Genomic DNA, 15,484 nt, shown 5'->3' with positions numbered 1-15,484 from the left:
GTGCTTATTTTCTTTTTCTAGAGATTTTTACTTCTTATTCCTTAAGGAAAAAACAAAAAACAAAAAAAAACCAACTAAAACAAACTCAACTATAGTATATTGTTACCCTTTAAACTGAGAAATTGCTTCATAGCATGTTTCCCCGAAAATAAGACCTAGCCGGATAATCAACTCTAATGCGTCTTTTGGAGCAAAAATTAATATAAGACCGTGTCTTATGTTGTATATTATACAAGACCCAGTCTTAATATTAATCATTTTCTGAAGTTTATTGTTTATGGGGACAAAGTTGTTAATACCTAGAGATAAATGCTTAAGTTAATTGATAGTTTGTTTCTATGATATCATGAAGATAAAATTGTCTTTTCTTCTTAGTAATTATTAACTTGGAGAATAGGTTCAAATTCCTCAAAAGATTCCTGAGTGTTTGAAGTCTGAACTATCTACTTGGTGTTAAAGCAGGGGTGTCCAAACTGTGGCCCGCAATCCATTTTTTATTGGCCCACAGCAAATTCCAAAAATATATTTAGTTTACTTAAACCAGCTGAGGCAATACGTACTTCACCTTGTGAGTGGCCCGGCTGTTTGTGTATTTTACCACATATGGCCCTTGGTGAAAACGTTGAAAAAAGTTTGGATACTCCTGTGTTAAAGGATTCTTTCTTTCTCTGGATTGAACCTAGGTTTCAGTTTGTGGAGAACAGGAAAGTGCTACTGAAAAGTGTTCCTACTAATGATGAAAAGAAGGCATAGAAAATATTTAGTCTGTAATTTGTGCTTATTGAAATATTTGCAATCTGTTATCATGAAACTATGTATGGTACATTTGAAATATTATTTCCTGCTTTACTGAAACGCATTGTAAAATGCTATGCTTGTATTTTTCTCTTCAGGGAACAATATTCAAGTAAGTAATATCTGTAATTAATGTAAGCATATATTCTTGTTTTAATAGGCATCAAGCATGATGGAACCATGTGTGATACCTGCCGTCAACAACCCATCATTGGCATACGATGGAAGTGTGCAGAGTGTACAAATTATGATTTGTGCACAGTTTGTTATCATGGAGATAAACATCATTTAAGGCATCGCTTCTATAGAATTACTACACCAGGAAGTGAGCGGTATGGGAAATAATTTTTTTTTAGTTGTAATTCCTTGTTAGTATTAAATTTTTTATACTCTGCAGCCTTAGAAATAGGATTAGGAAAGCTTCTGAGAGCTTTTTAGTCAGGAGGTAGCAGATAAAAGGCTAGATATGGACCAGGCCTGCCATAGAGCAAGAAAAGAGCTCTCTGAAGATGGAACTATGCGTATTTTTCCCAGATGGTATGGGCTGTTCTTTCTCTCTTGTAGAAACTTAGTGCAGCTCAGTGTTTGGAAATGCAAGGGCAGCGCAAGAAAGACTGATTATTTTCTTTTGCTATGCCCTCTGTTTTATTAATTGCTACCACTACGGCCCATTGATTGAATCAAGAGGCATTTATTAAGACTTTGGGGTAGCTACTGGGCTTGTGCAAATTTGAAGATAAATAAAGCACAGTATTCTTTCGTAGTTTACAAGTTAAGGGACTATTTGATCAACAGTGATTATCATGTGATGTTTTGGACTCTGCGCAGAGAGATGTATTAAGTGTCTTAGGAGCAAGAGAGAGGAGTATTAACTGTGATGGGTGCAGAGTTTCAGGTAATTTTGTCTTCTCGTGTAGACATGGATGTACATAGCAGTAAGAATGTAGCCAGTCATAAGGAGGCAGCAGGAGTAGTAGAAAATGGATTTTGGTGTCATTGTGTCTCAGTTCAAATCATGGTCCTGTCATTTATTAAGCAATTTTGAACAAGTTACTTATTTTTGTCTTTTGTTTACAGTTTTTAAAGTTAGAGTATAATAAAGACATTCTAAAAGTGAATTGGATAATGAGATAAACGTAGAAAAACAAAAGAACCTCTCTCCCCCCAAATCTTCTTATGAATGAGAAGGATTGTAGAAGAACAGGGGATTGGTGGCCTTGGAGAACACAGCTGGTCCAGATAGTTGAGTTTAGACTCTTTTTCAAGGTCCGTAATCTTCTGTAGGTATGTAATACATCGAAGACAGGTTAGTGTAGGTCAAATCCAGGCCACAGATGTATTTTACTTGGCATATAAAGTGCTCTTATTTTTGAGCAATTGTTAACCTTTTGAAATCGAGTGATTTCACACAAAAATCGAAGCTTATAAATTCTTAACACACACACTCCCTCCCATCCACCCACCCACCCCAGAAGACTCAACACTGAACCTGCATTTGTTCATAGCAAGAGTTGGGTGAAACAGGAGCACCTGTACCCTTTAGACAAATCACGCTCTTGAGTTCATCAAAGTCCCTACCACTCCCTGTTGTCTTCCTAAGCCTGAGGTCAAGTGCCACTTGCCTGCCATTTGTCATTTCTGTGGTGCTGTCTTTCTTAGGCCCTCATTATATTATGTGCCTGACAGTTGTAGGGATTTGAGTTTTCCATGATTAAAGTAGTGAAGAATATGATATCCTGAAGTGGTTAGACTGGGTTCATATGTGGATTCCATTACCATGTAACGTTTGTAACCTTTGGTAAATTACTTAACACTTTTCAGACTCAGTTTCCTTCTTTGTAAAATGGGTAATATAAAGATACTTACCTCTTAAGGAATGCAACAGACTGTACGCTTCTGTAAGTGCTTGAACGTCGAAAGTCTCGGTAAACATTAGCTGTTTATATTATTCCACGTACTACTGTCATCATTGTCATCACCACCTCTGGAATGTGGAAGGTATTCCTGTAACATGCTGTATTAACCAGAACAAAGAAAAATCATTTCTGTTTTCTAAATAACCTTTTATATAATCTTATTTTAAAAAATAAATTATTGGGGCGGCTGGTTAGCTCAGTTTGTTAGAGCGTGGTGCTCTTAACGACAAGGTTGCCGGTTCAATCCCCACATGAGCCACTGTGAGCTGCGCCCTCCACAACTAGATTGAACTTGACTTGGAGCTGATGGGTCCTGAAAACACACACTTAAATAAATAAAAGTTAAAAAAAAACAATTAAAAAATAATAAATTATTGTTACCTGCTTTATATAAATTTGAAAATAAATAATTTTATTTTTAGGGTTCTGTTAGAGTCTCGTAGAAAATCTAAGAAGATTACAGCCAGAGGGATCTTTGCAGGTGCCAGAGTGGTACGAGGAGTAGACTGGCAGTGGGAAGATCAGGATGGAGGAAATGGACGTAGGGGAAAGGTAAAATTTTTTTGTCATGTGATTCTAGAATATATAGTATGTTCAGGAAATTTTATTACTACTATAATTGAATTTCTTGGCCCATTTTTTTCCTATGCAATTTTAAAAATCTTCATTTCCCTTTTTTTTGAAAGAAAAAAGATTCTTCCTGCTCTGTTGTAAATATTAGCTTTTCTTGAGAAGATTGTTGGGTAGATTTTACCTTTCTTTCCACTTTAGGCTTTGTATTGCCATTTTGTGCCCAGAATGCCTTCCTGAACATCCTGTTTGGGCCAGCCCTCCATAAGCTGTAGCTCATGCTCTCCATTTTCTTGCTATTAACATTTCCTTTAAATTTACTTGGTTTGTATTCCATTTCCTCAAGGACATTAATTTAACTCTGTTACCCTTCTTAGGTAGTGTGTAGGGCTGTCTAGGGCTCAATTATAGCAGTTATTCTGAAGTAAATTTTGTAGAGCCTGTTTCACTGGGGTGGGATAGCCAGAGACACTAGGATAAGTGGGTTGTGGTTTTATTCATTTGGGATTTTATGTTTCTTTTGCTGATTATTGATTCATTGATTCAGTCAATAAATATTGAATGTGTATATTCTGTGTTATGCTAGATGCTAGATGTACTGAAATGAGCAACATTTCACAATTGAGACTTAAATGTCAATCCTTATCAGTTACACTGTTATCTTCTTGAAGAATTGTCTTTAGCAATGAGGAATGATGATTTTAAAGTCTGTGTCATCTGAGGGACTCTTCACAGGAACTTGAAAGCCTCTTTTGTGCTACTTGGTGCTATATAGATTCTTTTGAAGTTAAGAATTTAAAATTTTTTTTCAAATAGATGTTTTCTAAATTCAGAGTATTTTATATTGATTTCATTTTAAGATATAAGGTCTAATTTTAATGTTTGGAAGCCAGAGAGATATATTTTAGCTGTTATATTTTAAGTACTTTGATATTTATCAAGGAAGCAAATTTTTGCTTTAAAAAAATTCAGTAAATATTAATTTAATACTTATTATGTGCAGGGTTGTGTTCCAAGCATCAGGGATATAGCAATAAAGAAAAGACACAAAGTTCCTATTCTCCTGAAATCTGTGTTTGAATTAGGGGAGACAGACAAAAAATGTAAATATAAATTATGTGACTGTTGGTGTTACCTGTGGATTAGCAGCATTGGTATCACCTGTCAGCTTGTTAGAAATGTAGTGGGTCCCCTTTCTCCTAGACCTTCTAAGTGAAGTTCTTCATTTTAACAAGATCCCTAAGTCATTTATATACACATTAAAGTTTGAGAAGCTCTGTGCTAAAAAGCAAAATAGGGTAGTGTGAATTTGGAAAAGGTGCCACCTCTAGATGAATGGAGTGCTATGGAGACATGCTTGGCAAAGCAATGGCAGAGAAAGGCACTTCTTTGCGGGGGAGGGGGCATAGGAATAGCCTTGCCCCAGCACATGGGATCTTGGTAAGAGGAGCTTGGGCTAGATGCCAGCCCCTGCTCTCCTCATTGGTGAGTTGTTCCTTATGCAGTGAACAACTTTCACAATTACTTGTAGCAGTCCTGCATCACATGGGAATGTTTAAAATGTACAAAGTATGGTTAAACAATATGGTGAATGTTTAAATAAAAAATATTTATTACAGTAAAAGTCACATTGCCATTAATCCCCCTCAAAATACACCCCCTCACTTTGAACACACTTATCGCGTCATTCTTGCCACTTTCTGAAGCAGTTCTGGAAGTCCTCTTTTGTTATTGTCTTTAGTTGTGCTGTTGTGGCTGCCTTGATGTCCTGAATCAATGCAAAATGTTTACCTTTCATGGTCATTTTGACTTTGGGGAAGAAGTCGCATGGTGCCAGATCCAGTGGATAAGGTGGATGAGGAGACACCATAATGGTTTTATTTGACAGAAATTGCCGTATACCAGAAGTGATGTGTGATACCGAGTATGAGTGTTGTCATGATGGAGGATGATTTACAGCACACTTTAAAATACTCCATAGCTCTGAACAAGTTGAAAATGGTCACATATTGTTACTAAGATTTGATGGGCCTCTTCCTATTGAGGATCCCTGCCTTTACGTTGGATGCAGCCAGCAGCAGCATTCACCGTATGTTTTTTATCACAACGGAAAGGCTCCATGTCACACTCGCTGCGGCAATTTCTGTCAAATCAAAACCTTACAGTGTGTCCTCATCCACCTTATTCACTGGATCTGGCACCATGCGACTTCTGGCTCTTCCCCAAAGTCAAAATGACCATGAAAGGTACTGTATTTTTCCGTGTATAATGCACTTCTGTGTATAATGTGCACCCACGTTTTGGGCCCAAACTTTCAGGGAAAAAAATCTTGCGTTTTAATTTCTTAATTCAAATTTTTATTTGTTTACATTTAGGTACTTGTTTTTTGTATTATAAAGGAATTTTAGCACTTATTTTTTTTACATATTATGGTACAAGAAATTTTATGTAACAAATAATTACACCACACAAGAACAGATACAAGGTACAAGAAATTTTATGTACCAGTAACAAATTTACGATATTTATGCATCATAGAAGTCCAAGAACTCTTCGGCGTTGCAAGTTCATTGTAAGTTCAACAAAACCGATTATTGTATTTGAGGCATTATTTTGCATACAGATATCATTGTTGATTTCTACAGTTACATTTTTAACTCACAAGCATAAATAAAATAATTAAAAACATTTATATAGATACAGAATTAGTACTACCCATGTATAATGCGCACCCTTATTTTTCCCTCATAAATTTGGGCAAAAAAGTATGCGTTATACCTAGCAAAATGTGGTAAACATTTTGAATCGATTCAGGACATCGAGGCAGCCATGACAGCTCAACTAAAGACACTCACGAAAGAGGACTTCCAGAACTGCTTCAGAAAGTGGCAAGAATGATGGGATAAGTGTGTGGGAAGTCTTTTGAGGGGGGTTAATGGCAATGTGTCTTTCACTGTAATAAAATCTTTTTATTTAAACATTCATCATACTTTATGATCACATCTCGTATGTAAAGTTTAAAGAATAGAAATAAAATGAGCACTTTTCCCACTATGTAGATGAAAAAATAGAATGTTATAAGTACGTTTAAAAGCCTGTTTACCCATTCCCAGCTGTAGGCCCTCCCACCCCGATTTTTTGCTGTTATTATTTCATTGTTTTTCTTTATTGTTTCATGACTTAGTGCTATGTCCTACATTTAAGATTCAATTTTTGACAAACCAAGTAGCATGCACATATCTAGCTATTGTAAGGATGCTGCCACTTTTAGATGAAAGCTCCCAGGAAAATATAAAACTGAATAGAGTGTCTGGATAACCTGTCTTGCTTCCCTGGGAATTTTTAAGAGTCCAGGGGTAGTCAGTGGGCAAGGTCATTAGAGAGTCCTGGGAAACATAGGGCTCAACACAGGACATCAGGCAGGGCAGACATAAGGGCCAGGTGCTGGGCACTGGGCAGGAATATGTTCAGAGGGGATGGATTACTATGTACTTTTTGCTTCTAAACTTAGCATACTATAGACCAGGGGTGTCAAAACTTTTTTCAACGTTTTTTACCAAGGGCCATATGTGGTAAAATATACAAACAGGCGGGCCACTCATTCGAGGTGAAGTACGTATTGTCTCACCTGGTTTATTTTAAGTAAGCTAAATATATTTTTGGAATTTGCTGCGGTCCACTTGACAATGGATTGCGGACCGCAGTTGGCCCACGGGCCGCAGGTTTTGACATCCCTGCTATAGACTATAGTTTAATTTATTGGGGTGACAACTGTTAGTAAAATTACATAGATTTCAGGTGTGACCCATGTATTCTTATAAACTAGTTAGATGTAGAGGCTTGATTAGGTTCAGGTTCAGTTTTATTTTGGCAAGAGTACCTCATAAGTGGTGCTGTGTACTTTCTATTGTATCACATCAGGAGTCATATAAAGTCTGATTATCGTATTAGTGATATTAAGATTAAAGATGATCAATGGATGCAGGTATGGTCAGTTTGATCCTTTATAGAGTTTCTCAGCAACCTTTTAGCTAATGGTTTTAGCAGCCATTCTGCGCAGAATTAATCAGAATTCTAAGTAGAAAATTGATAGTAGTTATTTTCTTATGTTTTCTACTTTGTTTCCTCTTCAGTAATCAAATCATATTAAAAATGAAGGAATTTCATTTAGTGATTCAGAGCTTGACTAACGAACTTGCTTATATCCCAAGTAATTTGAAACTTAGTAATTTGAAAGTTGATTAAAATAAAATTTGTAGTCTTTATTTTTAGTTAGTCAAATGCTTTTTGTCCCTCTTATAAAAATAGACATTTAGTCTAGCATTGCATTTTTTAAAACAAAGGAAGCAGAATCTGACTATTAGAATCAGAAGGAATTTTTTCCTAAAGATTGTATATTTCACTTAAGAATGTTAGAAACTTGCTTTGTAAGGTTATACAGTGGTTAGCTGTGAAAATCATAAAGCAAAGCAAGGCAATGATGGACTCTAAATTCAGGGTGGTAGTTACCTCTGTTAGGAGACAAAAGGGTGGAATTGATCAGAGGAAAAGTACTGGTAATACTCTTTCTCTTAGGCTGGTGTTCATTTTAAAATTATTTTTTAAAGTTTGCATATTTTATATTTTTCAATGTATAATTTATTTCAAAATTGAAAAGAATGGAGTCATTTACCAACAATTTGAAATATTTCTCAAATAGTTGATTAAATCTTAAACATAAAAGCTTTATCTGTACAAAAGCACCATAAAGTACGTAGCTGCCAAAACTATTCATTTATTACAGGGTTAAAAATGAAAGGGTCATTATATATCTTATTTGAAATAATAGGCCGTTTTTAAGGCCATGTTTCAAAAATTATATTTATCATCCATTCTAAATAACTATGAAGGACGGCTGATTATAAGTGTCAAGATGGAGAAAAGTAGTAAGTTGCACATGCAACTTTCCAATCTTAACTGTAGACTGGTTTACAGACTGGTTTAGTGCTCATTGTGTATCATTTTTGTGTAGTTGATTCTTGGCCCTTAAGCAATAGAAACCCCAGTTTTTTTTTAGTTTTTTTTTAAATATTCAATGAGTTTATGACTCCTCCTGGTGGCATGTGGGGCCTAGAGATTATGTCTGGGTTTCCACTGTAAGTATGATGTTGTAGCTTAGATGGCCTGCTTTGGGGGACAACTGAGGGAACTGCTGGAGGAACAAAATCAGTCACGTCTTCTTGAACATTGCCATTGAGCCTTGTGCTTGTCAAGCTTTTAGCTGACCAGGGAGCAGGTTGATCTTGAGTCATCCTGGGTATTTGGTCAAAGATTTCGGATTTTGTGTTGAATAATGAATGGGTTTAAAAGAATACAGTGTTCATAAAAGGAACTCTTTAAGAGTAAAGATTTTGTCACCCAATATATTTTAATTAAAAAAAAAGTAAAGATTTAAAATTTTGTATTGAATTGTGTATTTTCTGAGAAACTATTGTAATCACTAAGCCTCCCAATTGAAAATTTCTACAGTGGTTTTAGAAAGTACCTTATAATTCTGGAAAAATACCTCTAATTCAGTTATATATTAAAAGTGACATATTCAGCAAGTAAGTATTTTTCATTATCCTGTTGCACAGGATGATAACTTAAACTATTTTTAAGACATAAACATAATTAAAAGAACTAACCTTTCCCCTTCCCGTTTTAAAAAATTCTTTTCTTAAAAAATGCCCTTAGGTAACAGAAATCCAAGACTGGAGTGCATCAAGCCCACATAGTGCGGCATATGTTCTCTGGGATAACGGTGCTAAGAACCTTTACAGAGTGGGCTTTGAAGGCATGGTAAGTAGTAAGAACCACTGAAGAGGAAAATACTGAGTGGGTGAAGGAAGAGAAATAAAAGTAGCCCTCGTTTTTTTCTTTTGTCATCTCTTTTTGTCAGAGTACAGCCATCTGAATCATGAATATGCAATAAGATGGAAAATTTATAAAGTGAAAATTTAATAAACTTTACATTTTTACGCTTGATCTTAGCCAAAAGGCTGAGAAGCGATAAACTTTGCATTTTTACTACATTTGAACTATTTAATAGTCAATCTGATTTTACCTTCAGTTAATGTTTGGGTAACTTAGTATATATTGATTGTATGGAGCTGATTCCTTAAATGCAAGTCGGGTTTATTTACTAATACCAAAAAGATTTAGAATCATCTGTAAGGCTGCTGCTTGGCATGGACATGGAGAATAGTGTTATAATGAGGTTTTTATGGTATATTTGTATCCTAGGCTGTGGTGGCTGATAAAAATAAATTACAATAGGTGTTAAAGTTATTTTTAAGGAGATTTTTTTCCCCACTGTATTTTAAAAGTGTAGTGTTGATAATTGAAAATGATTGACCTAGAAACACTTTGAATTACTTAAGTGTTCAGGAGAATAATATGGTTTATTCAATGGATTGCCCTGTATTTCTGCTCTTCATGGATCATTGTTCAAATGATGACCTCAACTATTTAATTTATAGAGTATAATTAAATATGATATTAATGCCAATATGTGCCTTTTATATTTTTTCCATCTTGAATACATTCTTCGTTGAAAAAATTCTTTAAATTTCACTTTTTATCAATTGTTTTATGTCCCTCGTTAAGAAGGTAAAAATGTCCCGCTGTCCCTTTGCTTTAATTTATTCCATTTGTATATAAAAGCCAACCATGTGAATCTAAACAAATACTTTACTTGCTAGTATTTATAATTGTATATAGCATTGGTTTTCAATTTTTCATTATCTTCATGCCTTTCCATTTTTAAATTGTGGATATTTGTAGGATGCTGACTACTTATTAACTTGCTTCAAATGAAGCCTTACGTGCTGTATGTGCTCAGGTACTTAATATGTATTATGTATAGAAATTGGTCCCATTCTTTTTTGATGGCTGAGTAGTACTCCTTAGTATGGTTATGACATTATTTATTTAGTGAGATTTCTGTTGATAGGTATCTGGGGTTTTCTTTTCATTGTTGCAAGCAGTGTTTCAACAAGTATCCTTGTACATACCTCTCTGCACATTTATGGGTATATTTCCTTAGGATAGATTCCTAGAAGTGAAATTGTTGGGTTCAATATCACAGTAAAACAGTTTGACCATTGTGTCTTTTTTGGTGAGGCTTTAGCTAAATGTGATGCTCTAATGGCAAAGGAGTTATAAAAGATTTGGGTTTTGTGCGTGCATGGGTGTGTGTGTGTGTGTAAAGGAGCGCCTGTCCTTGATAGAATAAGTATATACTGATTAACTATTATACAAACGTACGTACATCTATCTATCTATCTATCTATCTATCTATCTATCTATCTATCTATCTATCTATCTATCTGGTACTATTAGGCACTTTTAAGTAAACCTACTTTTTCACAGTAGCTCCCAAGGTTGTTCTTCTAAGTTTACATTTTCTTACTTTTTCATTATACGACCACTGCCTCCCAATTCAGATACTTAAATAATAATTTATTTTCTTATACAAGCTAAGTGGGAACGAACTTGAGTAAACCAAGTTATGGTGAAGTAAGGACTAAAGTTGATGTAAATAGGAAAATTAACTGGATAAGGAATCAAAAGACTGTTTGTTTCTATATCCCATAAAATTGATTAGAAAGATCAAAAGAGTTGAGTTCTTTTTTGGTGAAAGTATCTTTAAAATGGAATGTGTTATGTATGTATACTTTAAATTCTATGTATTTGTGAGAGTCCCCCCCTTTTTAGCAAGTTTCTGAAAATCTTATAATGGTAAAGATTCAGGCATTTTAATTTTGAACTTTAAAAGCAGCTGAAAGTAAATAAAGTATGACCTATCTGAAGATCAGGTTTATAGTTTTTGGTGGGTGCTTTAGAAAACAATGTTTAGTATACCTGTTAACCCAGAGCTACTCTTCCGCTGAGGGTATGTTTTGAATGAGTATTTTTGCCTATTCTAGGTACTGAGCTATACTTGAAGTTTTCAAGGGTGATTTTTCTGGTTTCTTTTCTTCTTAGTCTGATCTGAAGTGTGTGCAGGATGCCAAAGGAGGTTCTTTCTACAGAGATCACTGCCCTGTGCTAGGTGAGTTAGCAGACTAGAGAAAATTACTGAATAATGGGTCAGAGCTCATGGAATTAGAAAAACACTTAAATTGGATTTTTTAAAAAGTTAGTAACCATTAAAGCTATTTAAAGGAATACTTTTTTCGTTTTATTTTTTTTCTAAAGAATTTCATCTCTTTAAATGATTTATAGGCTGTCATATCTTGAGAATTGATATGCCATTTATGTCATAAAGTGTTTGAAACTTATCTTTTAAGCATAAACCTACAGTGTTGAAAAATTTTGTGTTAGATTATCAATTTTACATCTCTCACAATATTGTAAATGGGATCTGACAATTTAAAACTTATAAATTCCTTAGAATTTCTGTAAAATTGCCTTCTTATTACAAGAACAGCTCCAAGATTAAGGTAATATAATAAATATAATTTTGCATATCACTAAAATAAAGAACAAGTAAACCAAACCTATCTGTCATTTTACAGATTCTTTATTGTTGCCATGATGAACATTTATCACAGTCTTTTAATAAGCTTTTAGTCTCTGAATGCTTTCCCTTCTGATGTGAACTCTGTGTTCCTCTTTCCAAATCACTGGATTTGCCTGTTTGTCAAAAAGTTCTGTTTTCTTGCAGCATACCTTATTTTTAAAAAGGCGAATGTAAAAGACATACTTCTTTTTGATGAGATCATCCATTTCTCTTGCTTTCAGAAACTTTCTTGTTTTATGTCTTGCCTTCACAAGAAAAGTATAGAATCAACATACACATTTTGGCTCCCTCATCGTAGTGTTTTATGATCATGAATCCTTTATCCAAGAATTTGCTTTGAAAATAATCTAGGGAATGGACTCTGAAATATTTAAAAATATTTAGGTAAAAATCACAAAAACCATTGGTAAAAAATAGTATTAAGCACTTCAGGGAAAAAAGTAGTTTCAGGTTTCTCTTTAATTAAAGTTAGTTATTCTGGCTCTGATGCGGTGATAATTAACAAGTCACCCAGGCAGAAAAGTAAATTTTTTCAGCATCCAGAACTTTGTGTTCTGATACAGGGTTGCATAGTCTTTTACAGATTCTGCTCCTGTTCAGTCATTGTTATAAATCATCACATTATTTCAATTTTTCAGTCTGATATTTGTTTTGTTTTCTTTTTTAAAGATCTCTAGCTCTAGAATCTGTTACAGTATATTCTCAAAACATTTTAAAATAATATGATAATTAAAACTAAAAACCTAGAGCTTGTTCTTGTTTAAAAATAATGCAGTTGCATGTTGTTGCTGTGACTTTTTGTTCTCTCTCTCTTTTTAATCTACTCCCTCCTTTACAGGTGAACAGAATGGCAACAGGAATCCTGGTGGATTGCAGATTGGTGACCTGGTAAATATAGATCTTGACCTAGAAATTGTGCAGTCTTTGCAGCACGGTCATGGAGGATGGACTGATGGCATGTTTGAGACTTTGACTACAACTGGAACTGTTTGTGGCATTGATGAAGATCATGACATTGTAGTACAGTATCCAAGTGGCAATAGGTTGGTGATATTTTTTAATTTTCAATAATGTCAAATAAAGTTAGTACCGTGTTTCCCCGAAAATAAGACCTAGCTGGATTATCGGCTCTAATGTGTCTTTTGGAGCAAAAATTAATGTAAGACCTGGTCTTATTTTAATTAATATAATAATAATATAATATAATATAATATAATACTGGGTCTTATATTAATTTTTGCTCCAAAAGATGCATTAGAACCCATTGTCTGGCTAGGATTTTCGGGGAAACACGATATATAGAGTAAAGAGCTTTAAAGAAAGCAAATAATGTGATATAACCAAAGACTCTTTAAAATTAGCTCTTAGTAGATAAAAATCCAGAATATGTTGGTAAGGTGGAGGGGAACAAATAACAAGAAGAGAGAGTGAGACAGAATTTATATGAATATCTTTATGATACAATGTTTGTGCACTTTATTTTCCTACAATTATTGAGCAGAATACATTGTATCATAATTAGGTGGAAGTATAGCAAAAGTTCTGTGTTGGTAATGGACCCTGCCAATCTATCCTGAATAAAAAGGATAGAATTAAAACTCCTCTGGCCGGTATCTCCAGGGTTATCTCTTGGTAACATAGCTCTCTCTTGCCACAGACATATACACACACACTAATCCTTATCAGCAACATAGAATTGCATGAATTTTCTCACTTCTCTTCGTTTGCACATACCACTCTCTCCATGCAGAATACCCTTTCCTCCTTTTCTCCCTCTTTCTCTGGAATAACTCCTCTGCATCCTATAAATATTGAGTTTATATACTTTGGGAATCTCCTCTCTCCTTCCGCCTCCCATCATGTATACATATGTTACTCGTCTGTTTAAGTTTCCTATTATCTATTAAAATGGTTACTTATTTGATCTTGAGGTGTGAGTTTCTTGGAGGCTGGGCCTTAGCCCTAAAGGCTAAAATATATCCAACTTACTTGTATATGGTATTTTAAAGAAAAAACAGTAGTTAAATTGAATAATTGTCAAACTTTATTACTAACATCTACATAAGGAAACTCTCTGAGGATATTTAGGGGAGGGATTATATAGGGAATGAGAAAAATTAAGTTGCTTACCAAAGTATAGAATTAGTTCTAATTGTGTTCATATAACTTGATTATATCAGGGGGCGTAGAACAAGCATTTGACAAAGTCCAACACCCTTACATAAAACTCTAAATAAACTACGACCAGAAGGGAACTTCTTCAGCCTGATAAAGGGCATCTATGAAAAACCCACAGCTAACATCATACTCAATGGTGAAAAACTAAGTGCTTTTCCTTTAAGACCAGGAACAAAACAAGATTGTTCTCCCCACTTCTGTTTAATATTGCCCTAGAGAATCTAGCTGGGACAGTTAGGTAAGAAAAAGAAAAAGTCAAATCATCTCTGTTTGCAGGTAACATGATTTTATGTACAGAAAAACATAAGGAATCCACAAAACTATTAGAACTAATAAATGATTTCAGCAAAGTTACAGGATGCAAGATAAATATAGAAAAATCAGTTGTATTTCTGTACACTAGCAATGAAGAACCTAAAAATGAAATTAAGAACACAATTCCATTTACAATATCATCACATAGAATAAAATACTTAAGAATAAATTTAGCCCCAAAAGTACAAGATTTGTACACTGAAAATTGTAAAACATTTTAAAGGAAATTAAAGAAGTCCTAAATAAATGGAAATACATCTCATGTTTATGGATGGGAAGATTTAATATTGTTTAGATGGTGTATTAGTTTCCTAGTGTTGCCATAACACATTTCCATAAATGGGTAGCTTAAAACAGCAGAAAGTTATTCTTTCACAATTCTGGAGACTAGAAGTCTAAAGGAAAGGTTTTGGCAAGATTGGGTTCTATTGGGGGGCTCAAAGGGAGAATCTGTTCTATTCCTTTTTCCTACCTTCTGGTGGTTGCTGGCAGTTTTTGGTGTGCCCTGGCTTTTGTAGATGCTTTTCTCTGTCTCTGTCTTCACTGGCCTTCTCTCCTGTGAATCTGTGTATCTTTGTGTCTTCATTTGACCTTTTTTTCTCCCTGAGTACAAATTTTATTTTAAAATGCACTCAAATCAATTTCTAGTCAAGTTCAGACAGTTCTAGGGAGATCATTTGAGACTGAGAGCCACATAAATAATCCCTCAGTCAAGCCATGTTTTTGTCAAGCCATTATTGGTAGCTTAACAATCCATGAGCAAAGAACCTTGAGGAGACAGAAGGAAGCTAGCTGAACTCATGGAAATTCTAAAATCTTTTACATAGAAAATAATCAAAAGCTATTTTCACATGACTTTATAAGGATACCAATCATTGGATTTAGGGGACTACCCTAACCAGTATGACCTCATTTTAACTTGATTAAATCTGTAAAGACCCTATTTCTAAATATGGTCACATTCAGAGATATCAGGGATTGGGATGTCAACGTATCTTTTTGGGGGATGTAATCTAACGTATAACAGATGGCAATATTCACCAAACTAATCAACAGATTCAGCATGATCCCTATCAAAATTCTAGTGCCTTTTTTATAGAAATTGGTGGACTGATCCTAAAATTCATATAGAAATTCAAGGGATCCAGAATAGCCAAATCAGTTT

At 34.5% G+C, this 15,484-nt stretch overlaps 1 protein-coding gene across 1 annotated transcript in view; it reads left to right on the top strand.

The window, feature by feature from the left end:
* The window catches only part of MIB1 (MIB E3 ubiquitin protein ligase 1), a 110,825-nt gene that overhangs the window by 25,019 nt on the left and 70,322 nt on the right, over positions 1 to 15,484 (top strand). The window contains exons 2-6 of the mRNA XM_019741227.2: positions 956 to 1,127; positions 3,134 to 3,263; positions 8,997 to 9,101; positions 11,289 to 11,355; positions 12,665 to 12,869. Coding sequence (XP_019596786.1) covers positions 956 to 1,127; positions 3,134 to 3,263; positions 8,997 to 9,101; positions 11,289 to 11,355; positions 12,665 to 12,869 — 679 coding nt within the window. The remainder of the gene's footprint in view (positions 1 to 955; positions 1,128 to 3,133; positions 3,264 to 8,996; positions 9,102 to 11,288; positions 11,356 to 12,664; positions 12,870 to 15,484) is intronic.

The sequence above is a fragment of the Rhinolophus sinicus genome, linkage group LG09 (genome assembly GCF_036562045.2).
Source record: "Rhinolophus sinicus isolate RSC01 linkage group LG09, ASM3656204v1, whole genome shotgun sequence".
NCBI classification, from domain to species: Eukaryota; Metazoa; Chordata; class Mammalia; order Chiroptera; family Rhinolophidae; genus Rhinolophus; species Rhinolophus sinicus.
The sequence above is the reverse complement of the archived record's forward strand: the minus strand, read 5'-3'. Positions and strand labels throughout refer to the sequence as shown.